General features: G+C 44.2%; 1 protein-coding gene and 1 long non-coding RNA gene across 2 annotated transcripts in view; one reads left to right on the forward strand and one right to left on the reverse strand.

Annotated features, from left to right (window-relative positions):
* Window positions 1-116: 116 nt before the first annotated feature.
* LOC146349881 (uncharacterized) lies at window positions 117-11,693 on the reverse strand. Its single transcript, XR_014789122.1, has 3 exons — window positions 11,320-11,693; window positions 9,651-9,725; window positions 117-1,276 (listed from the first exon to the last, which is right to left on the reverse strand). It is a non-coding gene; the product is annotated as an uncharacterized LOC146349881 (long non-coding RNA).
* MORC3 (MORC family CW-type zinc finger 3) overlaps window positions 11,680-21,610 on the forward strand; it is a 40,034-nt gene continuing 30,103 nt past the window's right edge. The window contains exons 1-3 of the mRNA XM_084843739.1: window positions 11,680-11,806; window positions 18,401-18,473; window positions 21,213-21,345. Coding sequence (XP_084699865.1) covers window positions 11,765-11,806; window positions 18,401-18,473; window positions 21,213-21,345 — 248 coding nt within the window. The 5' untranslated portion in view covers window positions 11,680-11,764. The remainder of the gene's footprint in view (window positions 11,807-18,400; window positions 18,474-21,212; window positions 21,346-21,610) is intronic.

Consider the following 21,610-nt stretch of genomic DNA (forward strand, 5'->3'; position numbering starts at 1 on the left):
GAGAGTGACAGAAGGGGAGTAAGAGACAGAAGAATATGAGAGGAGTTGGATTCGAACCGTTAGGAGAAAGAAAGAGAGGGCATTTTTCAGACTAATGTGAGTCCTTTTTTTTTTTTCAGTTGATTGGAGTCTAGTGCTTGATTCCAAGTGGCCTGTCCACCATTAAGGAGATGTTGCCCTTGTCACATCCAGGACGTCATGCTGTGTTAATCGTTTGATCTTATGACACAGAATGTTATATAATAATTATGAGATTCCCAGAAAAAGAAACAGGCTGAAAGACAACAGAATTAGAAAAGCAGAAAAACCACTACCAAAGAAGGCAGAAGGTGAAAAAATTAATATATAGGGAATACACTTGATGCAGCGAGTGTCAGGTGGAGTGTCAGCATCACACCAACTCTTCAGGCATTTGATGTGTGTTTAAGTTGTACATGTGAGGGGGGAGCATACTAACTGTCACCCTTCCACTGTCATTCTCATCACACTTGGAGGGTGACTGTGTGCAAGGGAGAGCCGCCTCTATCCATGAAGGCTCTCCCTGTGATTTAATGTCCTGATTTTCTCCTCACATGTAGAGCTTACTTGTGTGCCAAATGTCTGAAAGAGGGCTTTAGTCTGTATAGGCTCTCAGTTATTTGGCAGATTAGCTTCATTTCCTCCTGCAATAACTCAGAACTTTTTATATGCATCTTGTATTCCAACACTTTAAACAATCTCTTATCTAGGGATTGTTGGTATTGCAATTCTGTTAAACTGCCTTGATTGAGTTGATGGGATTGGACTTCCCAGTTTAGAAACTGAATGAAGTGTACATCTGTAGAAAGGTTCTTTGACATACTTCACTTGTTGTCGCTCCATTGTGCTGATACACAAATGGAACGCCATCCAGGAACAGGCTAGTGCATGATTGAAGAGGGTGTATACTCTTCAGTTACTGAACTTTTGTTTTGGTTTGGGGTTTGTGACTCATGTGATAGTCTGGGCAGCAGCCCTAATTGTTTTCTTATGGAGTCTTCTGGATATTCATAGGATTTACAAATGTACAACCTCATCAAAATGCACTGACAATTGCTTTTAGATATCACTTAAAACAGATTTACTCTTCACACACATGAACTACTACTTCACACAATTTATGTCTCAGTAAAGATACTGGAGATGGAAGCTGATCAATATTCCAGAGGTTTCTTTCTGCTTAACCATAGTTCATGCTGATCCCAATGAACAGATCTTCAGGAATGACCAGCATCGGCTTGGACTCTGACAAAAGACCCTAGCAAGAAAAGGGTTGACAAAAAAAGTTTAGTCTGATTTAGTTCAACAAAGTTGAATGGATAATCTTACTATTTTTGCCTAGTAGTCTCTTGACAGAAAGTAGATCTCCAGATGTTTTGGACTACACCCCCCAGCATTACTATTGGCCATGCTGGCAGAGGCTTCTGGGAGTTGAAGTTCAAAACATCTGGAGAGTTACCTTCTGCCCAGCCCTGCCCTAGACTAACCTTAGATTGCTCATGAAACTGAAGGTGTTACTTCCTATGAGGAGAATACAGAGGTACTGTATTGCCAATTAGTTTATTCCAAAGACCTGAAAGACAACAATTCTTAACTATTTTACTTTCCTTTAGACATAAAAGTGCAATGTCTGCTCCTAAGGGACTTGAAATGCAAGCTGTGAAAGGGCGGGAGGGGCATGGAATGGAGAGAAAAGAGCTGGTTGTTAGTTTTTTGTTCAAGCTGGGCAGGCTGAGGAGCAAACAGGAGATACACTAAGACTGTATTTGTACTTAACTCTGATTTAACACTAGAGTTATTTGTATTTGGCCTGTATAGTTATTTTTGTCATTCGTGTTGTACTCATTGGAAATCTGAATAACTCAATATTTATGTATATATTTATTTGACTCCTGAGTAATTACTAATCTGCTCCTCCAAATTCTGAATATAGAATCCTGAGATAATTACATCTGGGGTCATGAGCAAGATACTGTAGTCCAAATAAGAATAATAATTGTAGAGGCACCATGAACCCATTTGTACTGAAGCAGAAAGCGTCCGAGTCCAATAGACAGGGGTATAAACTCCTTTGACATTACCCTATTTCTTTGGAGCACCCTGGCTGCCTAAATTCTCAGGGGAGTATTTGGAGGAGAATGGTGGGGAATGTTAAAGTCACACTGCAGTCCTTGTTTAAATTGCCCAAATTGCCTGAGTGGCAGAAAATTGAGATATTGCCAAGTGGAAGAGGTAGGAAAGCAGGAAGTGGTCACTTGGGCATAAAATGGAAAGGAGATGGGAACACATTTTAGGAGACTAGGGTGCATGTCTAATACATGCACGCCATCTGAATTGATACAGATTTTATTCCAGAATTAAAGAACCTAGTTTAGGATAATATGCTCTGGGGCTTCAAGAAGCTTTAATGGAGATTGAAAAGTTGGAATCATGTGAGGACCAGGACATATACCATATACTTGAGGAGGTTTGTGGAAGGGTTATATGATGTTTTGCCAAAAGGGCTTAAAATTGCTTCTTTGGCAAAATGGAGAAGCACTTTTCTAGGACTTAATGAGAATGTTATAAGACTAATGGGGAATCATAAACAGGATAGGGCAGCCTTCCCTAACCTGGTGCCTTCCAGATGTGTTGGACTACAACCCCCAGCATTCCCCAGCCAACCAGGTAATCTGCCCAGGGAACATTGGTTATTGGACAGATTTAAAATATAATTAATAACTAAAACAATCTGGAGGGCACCAGGTTGGGGAAGGCTGAGACAGGGCTTTTGTGAAGCAATCTTGTCAGGAGTATGATTGAATCATTGCTTTGTAGGCAAGGTCCAATGAAGCTAATCCTGCACAAATAGGAAGGAGAATGGCAGTTTGTATCTCAAAGAAGAGCTGAAGGAAATGGAGCTGAAGAAAATGGAGAAAATCAAGAAAATGCTGGAAAAGGTACAGAGTAGATGCAAAAGGTGAAAGATCTGAAGCAAGAGTTTATGAGGACTGCAGGATGGATTCACAAAACACCATATGGTGGAAACGGCAGCAGATCACAGGATAAATTGGATGGGCATAGCATATCTATCTCATCGAAGATGTGGTAAACAGCACATTTCCAGAAGATGGATAGTGGAGAAGGATGATGTTGACAAGAGTGTTCATGAACTGGAACAGTCCAAACAAGCCCTGGAAGAACAGGTGGAAGAAATGAAGACCTAGAAAAGAATTTGAGGATAAGATGCCAAGCTGCATCTGGAAGTGAACCAGCAAGACATGAAGGTAATGTCTGAGCAGAGTCTCTAGGCCCAAGATGAGCAAAATGAAAGAAAAAGGAAGCAGCTGATGAGATGTGTGAGAGATGGAACTTGAAGATGAGAAGAAATACCACTCCATTGTTCTGGATGAGAGAAAGAAGCTGGAAATGGACATAAAGGACCTGAAGGCCCACTCAGACTTTGCTAAAAGAATAAAGATAAAGCAAACAGCTCTGGAAGTTGCAGGCTATTTCTATTTCTCAAAAGTTCTATTTGAGATTTGAAGTTCAAATCTCAAATAGAAGATTTGAGTCCTGAAATGCCATTTAGAAATCTACAAATAAATAAATAAGGCCTTGTGCCTATCCATCTGTAATTTGACAGGGTGTTTTTTGTTTGTTTGTTTTACTAAGGGACACCTCTGCAGCGTCTGCTGTTTTCATACAAATTGCCCACAAAATCTTTCCACAAAAATCCCTGTAGCTATTTGTCTGAAATTTGAAAAGCTTCATCCCCTCAGAAGGGTCTATTATGCCTGCTAATTAAATCCAATACAATTTCATGGAGAGGCCATAGCTCAGTGGCAGGGCACATGCTTTGCATGCAAAAGGTCCCAGGTGCAATCCCTGGTGTCACCAGGTAAGGCTGGAAAAACTCCTATCTGAAACCCTGGAGAACCATTGCCAGTCAGCATTGACAGCACTGGGCTAGATGGACCAATGGTCTGACTCTGGTATAAGGCAGCTCCCTACGTTCCTGTTAAAAGGTTTAAAGTTATAGCTATTTGTTGTTTTCCAATGATAGTCAATGAAAGGCACTAAACTTTGGATTTCCAAATTTTACTGCAGATCCAGCCCTGAGGTGAATCAAGTGTTTGGCCACAGCATGAAGAAATTAATCAGGAGGGCTTTAAACTGAATCCTATGGGGGAGGGAGACTTAAAGTTGGGGGTAACAATGGATGAAGGATTATGCACCACAACGGAGATAACAGCTCTAACAGCAACCAATAATAGTCTTCAAAAAATGTAGAAAGAAAGGCAGACTATAAAACGCATGGACTTCGATGTCTATATACTAATGCCCAGAGTATGGGAAATAAACAGAATGAACTCGAACTCTTAATAGAGGAGGGAAATTATGACTTGATAGGTGTAGCTGAAACTTGGTGGGATGGCTCCTATGACTGGAATACAGCAATTGAAAGGTATAACTTGTTCAAAAAGAACAGAAGGAACAGAAAGGGAGGTGGAGTCGCACTATATGTTAAAAAATACATATCTCTGCACAGAAACACAGGAGGATGAGCTTTGTAGCCCCATCAAGAGCATCTGGGTTAAAATAAATGAAGCAAAGAATAAAAGGAACATGGTGATCGGAGTCTACTACCAGCCACACAATCAAGGAGAAGACAAGGATGAAACTTTTGAAAAGCAAATTGCTAATGTTTCAAGGAAGCATGATGTAGTAGTAATGGGGGACTTCAATTTCCACGATATCTGTTGGGAGACAAATTCTGCAAAACATGGCCCCTCCAGGAAATTCCTGACTTGTGTGGCGGATAACTTCCTCCCACAGAAACTGGATGAAGGAACTAGAGATAGGCTATCCTTGACTTGATCCTAACCAACAGAGATTTACGACTTAGTGTAGCAGTTACAGGAACTCTGGGGGGAAGTGACCATGTTATGCTTGAGTTCTTGGTTGTAAAGGAAGCAAAAGCTGAGTGTAGCCAAATGCATACCCTGGATTTTAGGAAAGCCAATTTTAATAAACTCAGAACGATGATAAGTAAGGTCCCATGGCAAGCCACTCTAATGAGAAAAGAAGTCCAAGATGGGTGGGAGTTTAAAAAAAAAAAAAATCTAAAGGCACAATTACAAACAATTCCAACAAGAAAAAAGGGTGGAAGACAACAGAAGAAGCCAATGTGGCTTCACAAAAAGCTAACAGATGACCTGAAAACAAAAAGAAGGACACACATAGGAAGTGGAAGGAAGGCCAAGCTACAAAGGAAGAGTACAGGCAGGTAACACAGAATTGCAGGGATGGTGTCAGGAAGGCTAAAGCTGAGAATGAGCTGAGGTTAGTGAGGGATGCTAAAAGCAACAAAAAGGCTTTCTTCAGATACGTGCATAGTAAAAGACAGAGGGAAGAAATGGTGGTTCAGCTATTCAGTGAGGATGGCAAAATAACAGATGACAAAGAAAAGACAGAAGTGCTCAGTTCCTACTTTGGCTCAGTCTTCTCCCAAAAGAGGGTCTATGACCCCCTGGCAAAGGTGAAGTACAGGCTGAAGGAGCAGGATTGCAGCTTGAGACTGATAGGCATATGGTCAAAGAACACCTAATTACTTTGAATGAGTTCAAATCTCCCGGGCCAGATGAACTGCATCCTAGAGTAATACAGGAACTGGCAGAAGAACTCTCAGAACCACTGCCTATTATCTTTGAAAAATCATGGAGAATGGGTGAAGTGCCAGAAGACTGGAGGAGGGCTAATGTTGTCCCTATCTTTAAAAAGGGCAAAAAGGAGGAACCTGAGAACTACAGACCAGTCAGTCTGATATCAATCCCTGGGAAAATTCTGGAGTAGATTATAAAGCAATCCATCTGTAAGCACCTTGAAAACAATGCAGTGATTACTTGAAGCCAACATGGATTTGTCAAGAACAAATCCTGCCAGACGAATCTGATCTCATTTTTTGATCAGGCAACCTCCCTTGTGGACTATGGGAATGCTGTAGACATAATATATCTCGACTTCAGCAAAGCTGTCGACAAAGTACCCCATGATATCCTGATTAGCAAACTAGCTCCAAGTGAGCTAGGTAGATCCACAGTTGGCTACGGAATTGGACTCAAAGAGTGCTTATCAATGCAATCTTCTCAAATTGGGGAGAGGTAATGAGCAGGGTACGGCAGGGCTCAGTCCTGGGCACAATGCTCTTCAACATTTTTATTAATGTCTTGGAGGAGGAGGTGCAGGGAATGCTGATCAGATTTGCAGATGACACAAAATTGGGTTGGATAGCTAATAACCTGGAAGACAGAAAGAAAATTCAAAGTGATCTTGATAGGCTGGAGTACTGTGCAGAAAACAACAGAATGAAATTTAATAGGGATAAATGCCAAGTTATGCACCTAGGAAAAAGAAACCAAATGCACAGTTACAAGATGGGGGACACGTGGCTCAACAATACTACAAGCGAGAAGGATCTTGGAACTGTTGTTGATCACAACCTGAATATGAGCCAACAATGTGATGTGGCTGCAAAAAAGGCAAATGCTCTTTTGGGTTGCATTAATAGAAGCATAGCTTCCAAATCACGTGAAGTACTAGTTCCCCTCTACTCAGCACTGCTTAGGCCTCATCTGGAATACTGTGTCCAGTTCTGGGCACCACACTTTAAGAGGGATGCAGACAAATTGGAGATGGTTCAGAGGAGGGCAACGAAGATGATCAGGGGACTGGAAACAAAGCCCTATAAGGAGAGACTGAAAGAACTGGGCATGTTTAGCCTTGAGAAGAGAAGACTGAGGGGAGATATGATAGTGCTCTTCAAGTACTTGAAAAGTTGTCACAGAGAGGAAGGCCAGGATCTCTTCTTGATCATCCCAGAGTGCAGGACACGGAATAATGGACTCAAGTTACAGGATGCCAGATTCCGGCTGAACATCAGGAAAAGCTTCCTGACTGTTAGAGCAATACGACAATGGAACCAATTACCTAGGGAGGTAGTGGGCTCTCCCACACTGGAGGCATTCATGATGAAGCTGGACAGCCATCTTTCAGGGATGCTTTGACTTGGATTCGTGCTTTGGGCAGGGGGTTGGACTTGATGGTCTTATGGGCCCCTTCCAACCCTACTATTCCATGATTCTATAACTGTATAAGTGATGTCAGGGGTATTTCTGGGCGCAGGGAGTTGGATAGCAGTTCAGATTCTGAAGGAGAACCATCAGACATGGGGGAGGTGTCTTCCCAGGCTAGTCTAGATATGAGTAGGCCTGCTTCTCAGGTTACAAATGTACAGATGGCTGAGCTTGAGGGCCCCTCCTCACCCCCTCACCCCCGCCCCTCCCGTGAGAGGCAGCGAACAGGAGGTTGACCTAATAGATGCCAGGCACAAACGCAGAGCAAAGAGAGAGAAGGCGGGGGCAGAACTTAAGACGGTCTACCCGATTGGCCTTGTGTGAGAAGCTGTGCTTAGAGGCCTCACGAGAAGAGAGGGACCTGCCCCTCTTATGGTAGGCTAGTGGGACCGCCTCCCTCTTCAAATGGCAGGCAACTCTCGTAAATTCCATTTGGATCCCCCAAAGGCATTCCTTGTAGACAGAAAGTTTCTCTGAGAATTTGCATCTGTATGACCCTGTGAATTAATGGATTAAAAGCTGTAGACTGAAGCCTCTCGTCTGTGTATTTTGGGGCAGTGAAGTGAAGTGGGCACTAAGGGAATTGTGACAAGTGGCCTCTGAATCAGTCCAAGTCTAATTGGAATGTTTTCTGAATCAGAGTCCAAACCAGATCTTGCAGTTGGTACACACCCCTAGTAGCAGCAGATGCCCTGTGTACACCCGTTGGTTCCTGAGTTCACCAAATGGTTAAGAAAACCTTTATCTTCTACAATGAGTAGGGATATACTAATCTCACTTACCGGTCCGCTGCCTGGGTCCGCTGGCAGGGGGGGGGGGAAGCGATCCATCCCTCCCCCCCGGAATCCTCTCCAGCCGGCTCTACTCTGCGGCAAGGCCACAGAGCCGCTGGCTGGAGCTGGCCACAGCCGGACTGCCAGCCGCTGCTGGGCTGCTGCAGCCACAAATGGCAGCTGTCGTAGCAGCCGCCATTTACGTCCTTGCATTAGGCCATGATAGGCTACGTAAGTATTTATGTAGCCTATCATGGCAAAGAGCAGGGCTGCAAATGGCTGTCAGGAGCGCCTTGGTGGCCTCTCTCAGTAGATTCCAATAGCCAACTCAAGACACAGACGAAAGGATTTCTTTTCAAAGCTTTAATCCTTTTACAACTTAATGACTCTTTCAGATGCTAATCACCAGCGACTAAAGCAAGGAACAGCAGAGTGGCCAGTTTGAAAGAGAGTCACTTGAAGACCCAGAACTTATGGGCTAGGGAGAGATCCTCCCTCTTTCCCTTGAGTCCATGGGAGGCAGCCGTTGCTTGAATGCCAAACGGGCGCTACGCCTCCTTTCCACGCCCTCCATCGCTCGTCGCTCTTTGCGTCTGCATCGAGCATCTAAGAAGCCCCCCTCCCGCACTCCCTCACTACCAGGTTCACTATCTACCTCAGGAATGCCGGCAGGAGGAATCTCTGCCAGGTGCTGAGCCTGTGAGGGATGAGCTGGCTCCTCTCCCACGGATTGTTCCTCCTCCTCAGAATCAGAACTGCTCTGGGGCTCTCTGGGCTCAGTTTCCACCCTGTCAATGGCATAGCGGCCGCCATTTGCACCCCTGCTCTTTGCCGTGATAGGCTACGTAAGTATGTACGTAGCCTATCATGGCCTAATGCAGGGACGCAAATGGTGGCCGCAGCAGCCCAGCAGCAGTCGGAAGACGACCAGGAGCCACCGCCGCTGGAGCCAGGTAGGTCTGTTCCGGGGGGGGATTTTGGGGGGTGGCAGGGGGGTAGTCCATTCCGCCATGGACTCCGGGGGGGCAGATTTTAAAGAATCTGGCCTCACTGGAGTCCGTGGCAGAATTTGCCAACATCCCTAAAAATGAGAGTCACTAGGTTGTAAGGGATCTCTGAAAGCACATTTAGACCAACTCCAATCATAATATCATATGGCTTGCTTTGTTTTAGCATGCTGAATGCTCATTGTTTGAATGCTCATTGTGGATGTGGTAGGATCACAGCACCCTGCAGACCTGGAAAACTGATATTCTGGGTACAGCTGGAAAGTGAATTGCGTGTTGTCACCTTGTGTTTGTAGGATCAGAGCATTCAGGCCACTAGCTCCCATGCCAGAAGTATCCTCCTGTATGGTCTGCTTCACTGTGAATCTCAACAACCACTTTCGGTCACTGGCTCTCTTCACACCTGGCATTTTATCCCATTATTCTGGCTTCCCAACAATCCTGTAAGGTGGGCTAGGAGAAGAGATAGTGGCTCTCTCCCCCCCCCCCCCGGTGCTATTGTTACTCTTTACCCTTATCCTGGTTTCCCAAGGACCCTGCAAGGTGGGCTAAGAGATGAGATACTGGCTGGCTAGGTGGGAGGGAGTACTATGGAAAACCACCTCAGCATTACTGCCTTATCTAAAAGAACTCCACACCCCTAAAGGAAACTATTAAAAATTACCATTCCAAGCTCTGCATGATGAATTTATTCTGGAGAGGAGAAAGGGCACTTTTAATACCCATTGAAATCCTACCTGTCAAGCCTTTCTCCTGCGTGGCTGAGAAGGGAGACTCCCCCATCCACCCTGGGAGGAAAAAAGGCCATCAATCTGGGGAGCAAAAGGGAGAAGAAACAGTCAGTGAAGTCAATGGGAGGGGGAGGTTCCAAGTCAATGCACTGAATGGTATGGGAGACCTTAAGACTGCTACTCTGACCTTCAGTGCACCCCTATGCATGCCTACTCAGAAGCGAGCCACACAGATTTCAGTGGCACTTATTCCCAGGAGAGGAAAGCCTTATAGCCAATGAGTTTACTCAGAAGTAAACATTGCTGTGTTTAGGGGGATCTCGAAGAAGCATTTGGGATGGTTAACCACTTTACTGTTCAAGTGCCCATAGTGGAATGGGAGAGAGGCAGAAACGGTCATTGGAAGCGTGGTCAGTGACCTCCCCCCGCCCCCGATTTGTTGTCATGACATTGTTATTCAACACTGTGGAGCAACACCCCCTAGCACAAGCCCATACAAAGTGGGACAAAGTGCTAAAGGGGAAATACACAGGGGGAAATGGCAATTTCAATCACAAACAGAGAATGCCGGGTTTTCCCCCTTCTCAGATAACATGGGAAGAGGGAGGGGAAGTTGTGAGATAACAGCAGGAGAACAGCGGCGCCATTTAAAGCTCCTGTGAATACCAGTGATTAAAGAATAACGATCCTGCTAAAAAACCAAGGTGTGAAGAGAGCCACTATGTCATACGGGAGTAGATGAGGCGGTGAGTTTGTATTTGACTGAGCCAAAATAGTGCTGCCATGCTTGAGCAGGAATTTGAAGCTGGGTTTGGGCTTGCAAAACAACAATTTTTAGACAGGATCCCTGTTGCAACAGAAATAATAAATAAAAATGTTGGGGTACTTTCAAGACATTGGGTTAGGGCCAGTCATGCTTAAAGTTGAAATCAGTGGAGAAAGTAATGGACGAACTTCAGTCCCAATAGAACATAAGGACCATACTGGATCAGATCAAAGATCTATCCAGTGCAGCATTCCGTTCACACAGTGGCCAATCAGCTGCATGTGGAAAACCCACAAGCAGGACAAGGGCTATAGTACTCTCCTGCTCATGTTCTGCCTCTGATACTGAAAGTAGCATATAGCTGTCAGGACTAGTAGCCATTGATAGCCTTATCCACCATGAATTTGTCCAATCCCCTTTTAAAGCTATCCAAATTGGTGGCCCTCTTGTGGAAGTGAATTCCATAGTTTAACTATGCACTGTATGAAGAAGTACTTCCTTTTATCTGTCCTGAATCTGCCACCAGTCAGCTTCATGAGATGGCTGTGGGTTGTAGTATGTCTCCGTGTCCATTTTCTCCACACCATGCATAATTTTATACATCTGTATCATGTCTCCTCCTTACTCCCCTTTTCTCTTAAGCTAAACAGTCCCAGACCTTTCTTCATAGGGGAGTTTCTCATTTCTGCACTTTTTCCAACTCCACAATGTCCTTTTTTAGGTGCAGTGAACTGTACACAATATTCTAAGTGTGGTCGTACCATAGATTTGTATAAGGGTGGTATGATATTGGCAGTTTTGTTTGAATCCTTTCATAAAAGGAATATTTGCCTTTTTCCACAACAGCGTCGACATTTTCAATGGGTCTACTGACTCTGCAGCTCCTGCTGCAATCCTAGCCTCGCTTACCTAGGAGTAAGCCCCACTGAAAACGATTAAGTAGTTTTCTGAGTATACAGGTATAGGATTGCACACTGCACCGGATTTATTGTGGTAAAATCTTCTGTGCAGTAGAGTACCCTTTGTCAGACCCATGAAGGGTTATCCTCGTCACATTATACATTCTCCATTATGCACAGAGAGAGAGAGCGCGCTGGGGCAGGTAACGGGGGTCCCAAAGGCCCCGCAAAGCGAGGGGTAGGAGCGCGTCTGTGACGTTTCTTGAGACCAGCTGCACTCGAAGAAGTAGTAGCGTGACGCCCTATGCGACAGCCGCAACGCACAGAAGGAAAGCGAAGGAAAACATCAATTTGCCTCTCTCCAGGCTCCGCCCCGGAAGTACCTCGAATTAGAGAAGAGGGGCTTGGGAAAGAGGAAGCTTGATTCCAGCTGCGGCTTTTGTACTGGAGCTAAAATGGCGGCGGCGCAAACCCAGAGCGGGATTCTTCTCAGTGCGGTGAGAGTGGATGAAGGCGCGCGGGGACGGGAGAGGGTTCTTGCACAGCGCGGAGGAGGTTGCGCTCATGTAGCCTGTGAAGGGAAGGACGAGGCAAGACTTCGGGGGCAGCCATAAATGCGTTTCGCCCCGTACAGCGCTTGCACGGGGAGGGGGGTGGACAGGTTTGCTTTTGCTCCCTACAATTCCCGCCTCCTCCTCCTCTCGCGTTCTCACGGTTCCCTGTTGAAAATCCACGTTGGCTGTGAAGTTAGAAGGTCCCGTTTCTTTCTGCGGACTTCCGCCGCGGCGGTGTGGTTTCTTTCCATCTCTTGTTTTTGTTGTACAGAGCTGAAGAGCTCTGCGGTTTGTCGTTACGATCCATCTTCCGTCCTTAAAAGGTGACTTCTCAAGACTCTGAGAGGGTTTCTGCACCTTTAAGAATTGTGTAAAGGGGAAAACTATGCCTGGTGTGGACTATCCCGTTATTGCAGGGCGATGCGTGGAAAAGAGGCGCCTTGTGAAATTCACTTATCTGTGTAGCGTTTAAAGGGTGCAAGAGCTTCCTGGGGATCTGAAGCGAGGGGAACTGTTGGTGCTTCATAATGGTTTAGGCCACAGTCACCTATAAAACATTGCTCTTTTTTGTGTTGTAATACTGTCTGCTGCTTTTGAGCGCTTAAATGGGGGTCTTCTCTCACATAATATGGTGGCTTTGCAAGGAAGGGCAGTGAGAATCTCAAGGAAGCAGGCTTGATGTTGAACTAGCTTTCGTTAGTTGGAACTAGATGTTTAGCTTTCGTTTTTCTGGAAGAGGAGGAGCCAGTGTAAGGGTGATTTTATTAGCAGGCTTTGCCCGCTGAATACCAATAGCGTACTTTGCCTATTAGGAACATTTGCTGCTGCCTTTTTTTATTTTAATGGACACTGGACAGTATTACTGTTTGTTTTATGTTTGATTATGTATACGTGTGTGAATATTGTTACAAGCGGCAATGCCATTGGCTTGGTACAAATAAAATTTGATTTGATTTGCTACCTTATTAAGGAAGGGTGCAATCCTATGCATGTTTAGACATTAAAAAAAAGTCCTACAACCCAACATGGCTGGCTGGGGTATGCTGGGAGGTGTAGGACTTTTCTATGTATAAACATGCATAGGATTGTGCCCTAAACCACCTAGTCTAGGGCTTCCTGAGATCCTTCTGACATGAAAATCCAGGGATTGAGCCTGGGATCTGAAACATTAAAGGCATTTGCTTTTCGAAATGCATATACCATATGCATTTCAGCATACTGTTCACAGGAAGCTTATAAGTACTTTAAAACAATAAAAACCCACCAACAAATCAATCAGCAACATAACAATAAAAGTAAAAAAACAGTGTATGGACACTATCACAACAGCAGGATAAAAACCTAGTCAAAGTTTTAAAAGCCCAGGAAAATAGAAAGGCCTTTACCTATGCCCAAACAGCATCTAAGTAGGCATTAGCCTAGTTCTCACATAACACTAAGTCATTGTGTGGTTTGTTGAAATCTGGCTAACCCATCCCTGCCAACAAACCATGGTTTGTTAACCAATTACAAACCACAAATAGAAGCCTTTGTTTGTTGTTGGCTTACGAAATCTGGCTTGTTTAAATCATGGCTTGTTATGTCTGAACCCAGAACCATAGCTTATCCCTGGCTTGCTTGTGCTGCTGTCCATTCTGAAACAAAGGCACCTGGCAAGAGCAGCCTGCAAATGAACATTGGTAAGAAACAATCCAGAAATAGGAAAAAGAAACTGCTGTTTGTTAGCTCATCTGCAAGACAGCCCGTGGCTTAAGCAACAAATCATGGTTAACAAACCATAGGTTAGTGTTACATGTGAATGTAGCTGGATGGCATTCCAGAGGTGGGGCTTCACAACTGAAAGTCTTTTCCTGATTCCTACCTACCAGATCTCAGAAGGTGGGGTCACCAAGAGAAGGACCTCCAAGGAAGACCTTAGTGTACAGTGAGACTTGTGTTGGAGGAGGCTCTCTTTCAGGTACCCAAGTTCCAAGCCATGTAGGCTTGGGATTACCCAAGCACTAGCATGTTGAATTGTCCTTGGAAGTGTAAGCTTTTAAAGAACCAGCAGTTTACGTTCCCATTGGCTGACCACAATTAGTAGCTGTACTGTGAACTTCCTGTAGTTTCTGGATCATCTTTAAAGGCAGCCTGCATACAACAAACTTCAGTATTGAATCTGGAGGTTGCCAAAGCATGTGGCCAGGCTATCTCTGTCCAGGAGGGACTGCATCTGGTGCACCAGCCTCAGTTCATAAAAGACACTCTGGGCCTTGGGCACAACTTGGGATTGCGAGGGCGAAGCAGAATGCTTCCACTGTCTTATCTGAATTTGATGAAAAGGAGATATAGACCTCACTCAGCAGTTTCATGTGTATTAGGAGTGGGTAGCCCAAGGGCTACATGTGACCCTCAGATGCTGCCGCAGGCGCCCAGTATTGCCATCACCCCCTCCCCAGATTCCTCATGTACACCACCAAGAGCGTATGTAAGAAGTGTCATCCCTTTTTTTCCAAGTGTGATCGGGCTCCCAGCAGCCCACCAGTCCGACTGCTGGGTGCCTGATCATGTTGAGAAAGAGGGTGTACAGGGAAAGTTTTCTCTGCACACCATTTTTCCCAGCAGAATAGCTTGGAGGAGTGTGAGATTAAAGCCTCTCCCTCCTCTCAGCAATCCCGATCAAGATTGCTGGATGTGGGGGGGGGGGGGAGGCTTAAACTCATCCCCATCAGAGCGATTGCTGGAGAAGGGGAAGTTTCCCCCACTGCCAAATTCCCTCACCGAGTGATCCTGATACAGATTGCTCTTTTCTTGCTGGCAGCAGCAGTGAGAAAAAAGCAATATGTATCAGGATTACTTGGGGGGGGGGTGGAGAGAAGACTCTTTGTTCTTTCATTGCAGTATGTTTGTGTATATGTGTGCATACATGCACATGCATATGTGTGTGCATGTGACGCTGCCTTGGGGTCATGGGCTGCACGCACGTGGTCCTTGAGGTTGGAAAGGCTGTGAATCCCTTGTCTAGGGCTTCAACAGGAGTGCCACCTTGAAACTCCCTTGGGACCTTCCATTTGCTCCCACCAGTTTCTTGGGATGGACCTAGTTTAATAGCCCCACCACCCCAGCAGAATGGAATGGTCACTGAATCTACTACAAAGAAAGTGGTACTCCAAGTCTTACAGAATTTTACTGCATACCCAGAACAGATCCAAAGCAATATCTTCCCATCAGATCTCAAAGAACAGAGAGGTTCATAAGCAATTGCATCCATTCTGCATTTACTCATTATCTTGACATCTTTGAAATGTAAAAGGGTCCCATTCTGCGCTTTCCCTGTTAGGCTGAAGTAATGGGCTAGACTGTAAATTAGATGGAGAGTGATTTGCTTTCCCCTTTGAGATTTATAGCTAAGCAGGGATTTTAATCTGGGTTTCCCACATCCAAACTCCACACCCAAACCACTACACCATAGTTATAGGGGAAGACTGTAACTTCTGTTCCAGCACTCCACTGATGATGAAGTTGCTACTTAGACTCTTCAACTATTACATGTTCATTTGGAGAACCAGAGTTGCACAGTGGCATAACGATTAGAGAGTGAAGTCAAGTGGGCCTTAGGAAGCATTAGTAACAACAAAGCTAGCGGAGATGACAGTATTCCAGCCGAGCTATTTAAAATCCTAAAAGATGATGCTGTTAAAGTACTGCACTCAATATGCCAACAAATCTGGAACACTCAACAGTGGCCACAAGACTGGAAAAGGTCAGTTTACATTCCAATTCCAAAGAAGGGCAACGCCAAAGAGTGCTCAAACTACCGCACCATTGCGCTCATTTCACATGCCAGCAAGGTGATGCTCAAAATCCTACAAGCTAGGCTTCAGCAGTATGCGAACCGAGAACTACCGGAAGTACAAGCTGGGTTTAGAAGAGGCAGAGGAACTAGAGATCAAATTGCCAACACTCGCTGCATCATGGAGAAAGCAAGAGAATTCCAGAAAAGCATCTATTTCTGCTTCATTGACTACGCTAAAGCCTTTGATTGTGTGGATCACAACAAACTCTGGCAAATTCTTAACGAGATGGGAGTGCCAGACCACCTTACCTGTCTCCTGAGAAACCTGTACAAGGGTCAAGAAGCAACAGTAAGAACCAGACATGGAACAACCGATTGGTTCAAAATTGGGAAAGGAGTACGACAAGGCTGCATATTGTCACCCTGCTTATTTAACTTATATGCAGAGTACATCATGAGAAATGCCGGGTTGGATGAATCAGAGGTCGGAATTAAGATTGCCGGGAGAATTATCAACAACCTCCGATATGCAGACGATACCACCCTAATGGCAGAAAGCGAAGAGGATCTAAAGAGCCTCTTGGTGAGGGTGAAAGAGGAGAGCGCAAAAGCTGGTTTGAAACTCAACATTAAAAAAACGAAGATCATGGCATCTGGCCCCATCACTTCCTGGCATATAGAAGGGGAAGAAATGGAAGCAGTGACAGATTTTACTTTCTTGGGCTCCAAGATCACCGCAGACGGTGACTGTAGCCATGAAATTAAAAGACGCTTGCTCCTTGGGAGGAAAGCTATGGCCAACCTAGACAGCATAGTAAGAAGCAGAGACATCACCTTGCCGACAAAGGTCCGTCTAATCAAAGCTATGGTTTTCCCAGTAGTAATGTATGGCTGTGAGAGCTGGACTATAAGGAAGGCTGAGCGCCGAAGAATTGATGCTTTCGAACTGTGGTGCTGGAGAAGACTCTTACGAGTCCCCTGGACTGCAAGGAGGTCAAATCAGTCCATCCTAAAGGAAATCAACCCTGAGTGCTCATTGGAAGGACAGATAATGAAGCTGAAGCTCCAATATTTTGGCCACCTAATGCCAAGAGAAAACTCCCTGGAAAAGACCCTGATGCTGGGAAAGACTGAAGGCAAAAGGAGAAGGGGACGGCAGAGGATGAGATGGCTAGATAGCATCACGGATGCAATGAATATGAACTTAAGCATGCTCCGGGAAAGAGCACAGGACAGGAAGGCCTGGCGTGCTATGGTCCATGGGGTCACGAATAGTCGGACACGACTGAACGACTGAACAACAACAACATAACGATTCTCCCTTTAGTAAAGTAGATAGCTAGCATGCAGATGCACTGTGCTGCAAAACAGAAAGAGTAGAAATGGCCCCCTATACCTGGGGGAGGATCACTGAGACATGCAAGAAGATACTGGTTTATTTTAAAACTGCTTCTTCCTAACCTGCAAATCATAGGAGAGCCATGGGCTTTGTGTATGCAGTACCCTTATGCTGCCTGCAAACATTGGAAGCAGGGAATAGCATGCAGCTATGAGTCCTTGGCTGCCAGAGCTAGGAGTTAATGCCTTCCTTCCCAAAAGATCCCTGAAGCACTAAGGAGAATTGCCCCTTTGCAGTTTAAAGGATCCCTGGGGAGCAGGCTTTAATCAGCAAGAGCACATTCCCCAAGCTCAATTGTCTCCACCCCCAGGAGCCTTTCATTAGAAAGAGGGAATGCTCTTAGCAGGGAAAGAACCATAAAGGAGAATTGGTTCATTACTCCCCTGTGTATGGGATGCAGTTCCTCTGAGCCCCGTCTACCTGCACCCCACCAAATAGACATGCCTCTTTGTGTGGTGGGTACTTCCTGGCTTGAGCAGAAGACCAGCTACAACAGCTATTCCTGTCCTTAGTCCTGGCTCCATAGAGCCAAGCCTTGGTAAACCCACAGCAGTTCTTTTGCTCAACCCATGCACTTTCCCAGCTGAAGCATGAGAACTGTAGTAAGAACATAAGGACAGCACTGTTGGAAACTAAAGGCCTATCTAGAGTAAAATCCTGTTTCCCATAGTGACCAGCTGTGGAAAGCTCACAAGCAGCATATGCAGGCAACAGCCTTCCTCCACTGTTATTCCCCAGTCACTGGTAATTCAGAGTAGGGATGAGTGAGAATTTCATTCAGTTCATTTTTTAAAATAAGAATTTTACCAAGATTCACAAATTTATTTATAAATGAGATGGAAAGAGCTTGAGATTTATTTATTTTTTAAAAAACTGAATGTAGGAGAAAGCAAAATGGGCATATTCATCCATCCACGCAGAGCAGTTTGAGTGCTTAGCTCTTCTGAGATTGAGTATCTGTATGTTCAACCTCTGAAATTGGAGGTAACATAGTCATGCCTTGTAGCCATTGATAGACTTATCCTACATGAATTTGTCTAATCCCCTTTTAAAAAGATCTAAGGTAGTGTGGCTGTCACCACATCTTGTGGCAATGCGTTCCACAGGTTTACTATGCACTAGCTACTAGTAGCTGCTGTCCCCAAACCCAGTTCCATGAAGGTGGGAACCTTAAAGCTATTGCAACTTTCTGCATATTTTCTTCCTTTCTTAGAGTATGTTTTTGACTGATAACTTACAAAATCTAGCTAGTGTATTCATTACAAATAAGTCTTTATAACCTCTAAGCATCGGTGCATCTGTTTATATTGTGGAGCGAGTTGCAAGTACAGTTCTGATTTTAACACTTTTTCTTCTGTTTCAGCTGTGTCCAAAGTTTTTGCACACAAACTCAACCAGTCACACCTGGCCTTTCAGTGCTGTGGCCGAACTTATAGGTATGTGAACATTTTAGTTGTTCAGTCCAAGCCACACATGTATGGTGTATATGTGGGCACAGTGTTCCTAATGGTTCTTCTTTACAGCTTTAATAATCTGTGCTCTTATACCCAATTGCATGGGAGGGAACCCCGAAGAACTCAGTGGGACTTAGGTAGTAGACATATATCGGATTGTACTGTGAGAACCTGAGGTGCGATTTTAAAAAATATTCTTAGGTCATGTTGCTTCATCTCTCTGAAGTAACTCACACCTATACAGTAGGGTTTATTTGAGGCTGTTGAATTAGAATTGTTATCTTCTGAATTAATCCTCTTTGTTATACTCATAACAACAAAGTATATACAAAGCATAACAAACTTGTTATACTCATTGGCAGCTGTTATGAGATTCTTCTTTTTTACCATTACTACAGCACTAAATTGAGAAAAGATGCACCTGGAGAAATTACACTCTTTGACCTGGTTCACACATAATGGGCGGGTTCACATGCCACGCTAAGCCACCTTTTGAATAAGCCACTGTGGGTTGTTTGAGGATCAACCTACAGTGCACCTGAAAGATGATCAGGCTTGCTGTGGCTTGTTCTCCCCCTCAGTCCCCCAACCAGCTCCAGCACATATCCCAGGTTCCTTTGTGGCAGAACCTACTTTGTCTCCTCGCCCCAGCCCCCTTCCTGGTCTGACTGCTACCCCTTTTCGTTCACCACCTTTTAAAAATTATTTGTTGGTGCTTTGGGAGTACACAAGTGCTTATAACTTTTTAAATTATTACTATTTTTTTCTTGCTCTTTGGCAAGTGCACAAGAGCACACTTTCACCTGTCAGATAGGTGTAGCCTTGCCTGGTCAATGTCCTTGTATGTTACAGCTGTGAAAGGGAGCTAACCTACAGGGAAATTTACAAGACAAGACTGCAGATAGGCTAATTTCTACACAATTGATAAGGAGGGGGGGATAATACTAAGGGACAGGCGGAACCCAGTTGCTCACTCAAGAAGTCCTGAAAACGGGAAAATGCGAAAGCAGTACGTCTACCATAAGGTGTGTGTGTGTGTGGGCGGGGACAATACCTCCCCCTTGGTAATGTAATCCTTTCACTTCTAAGCGTTGAAATGACACTTGTCGGTGTCCTCCACCCATTCAACATTTCCCTGAGTCTCCAGCAAGTCCAGAAAGGAAAGGTACTGGCACCCCCGCTCTTTTTGTGGCTCTTTTTCAGAGCAGTTAGTGTAGGTGTGCAGATTTCCCCTCTGTTTACTTCCCAGGCTTTAAATTTGTGCAAATATTCCAAACAGTTAAAAAGGGGGGGGGGAACCCCTTGGATGGAGCAAATCGGGCACCCACACCAGCAGTACTTACACATGCCCTGCCCCCCGATGGTGTCCCATTTTCTCCATCCCATGCAGCTGCCTTCTCAGGGTTTAAAAATAAACTGTCAGGGAGATTTGGATGCATCCACTGAAGCGCAGTAACCACAGTGAAAACTGCTCTGAAAAGAAGCCATGAAAAGGGAGGTAGTTAATAACTCCCATTTCTGGACTAGCTAGAGACCCAGGGAAGTGTTGAAAAGGCAGAGGACACTGAGAACACACAAAACTGCTTCTTAGCATTATTTTCTTGTTTGTTGCATATTCAACTTTGCTGAGTTCTATAATTGAATGCCCTCTTTTGGAAAGGTGGCATGTTCTTTTGATCTAGGTTCCTTGGGTTACCTGTCTTAGAGACACATGTTTATCCTTCTGTGAATAATTAGTTATGAAACAGCAAGTACACAGACAGACAGACATTCAGATGTATGTACAGATGAACCTAGTTAATTTATTCAGAGGAGTTCATCTCAGAATAAAAATGAGGTAAAAATTAGCAGTTCCTTACAGTTCCAACAACATCACACACTTGCACAGGTCAACGTTGCAAATTCCACAGGATTATGGTTCATTGGTAATAAAGTGTTGAACTCCTGCCTTTTAATCCATAGGTTATAATGTGTGTAATAACCTGTTCATCTCCGTCAACCGTACAATAGGCCTAGACGCAGTGACTCCAATCAAACGTCTACATTCTGGATTCGTATCAAGCAGTTTATTTTTACTGACCTGAGGTCATCAATCTAAGATTTTGTCAGAACTGCAGCATGTCTTCATATACTGTAAAATGACAGGCTGCCATCAAACTCAGATCCATATAAGATACTTGATATTTCTAAAAGGTCATGCCAATCAATATCATCCCTGTGCATTTCTCACTCCTCTGAGCTGTACCCTAACAATCAAAACAAAGTATCAGTTAAGTTCTCGGCTTTTAGGCTGCTCTTCTAAAATTCAAGTCCCCTGTTATTGCTAATTTTAAAATATGTTGATAACCAATTAACTGACTTTAACTGTAAGTCAGTAAATTGGTTATCAACAAACATTAACTGACTAATAGGTATGATTGGATCATTTACTCTGTGGTGTTTAAGGATACCCAGTTGGAACCAAAATAGTTCAGATAATACCATTTGAGTTGGTAAGCTATAATGCCTTTGAACTTCACAGGACTGTGCTTCATTTAGAATTAAGAAAGAAGAGGAGTAGTTGAATTTAAATTCTTGAAGGTCTCCAACGTTACAATGAATTGGTGTGCATTTGGAGTTGAGTGCAACCAAAGAGATAGAACTGTTGCATAGAACTTCATAGGGTAATTAGAGGGTAATTCTAATAATAATAGTTACTTTTGCACTATTCTTTATTCTCAGATAATGCTTATGATCCGGATGTGAATGCAAAACAAATGTGGATTGACAAAACAATTATAAATGAGAACATATGTTTAACATTCATGGACAATGGAAATGGTATGAATGCAGACAAGTTACATAAGATGTTGAGGTGAGTAAGATTTTAATGGTATCTACCAGTCTATACTGAATCACTTGCGGTTCTTCTTAGGGTTAAACTATATGCTACATTAAATATGTAGCAATTTTTTTTAGTCCTGTTGGTTGGGGGAGGGGGATTTGTGGAGGGGAGAGGTTGGGTGGAAAGCTTTTAAACCTACTCTCCCTGTGTGCTGTGGTGTGTGGTCCCAATCCAATTCAGGGCTCCACGCCCTTACGCTAAGATAAAAAGAAATGACGATAATCTTCTGCATGCT

Source organism: Heloderma suspectum, chromosome 3 (genome assembly GCF_057233095.1).
Source record: "Heloderma suspectum isolate Gila_16-S chromosome 3, 16-S_ref, whole genome shotgun sequence".
Lineage (NCBI taxonomy): Eukaryota > Metazoa > Chordata > Lepidosauria > Squamata > Helodermatidae > Heloderma > Heloderma suspectum.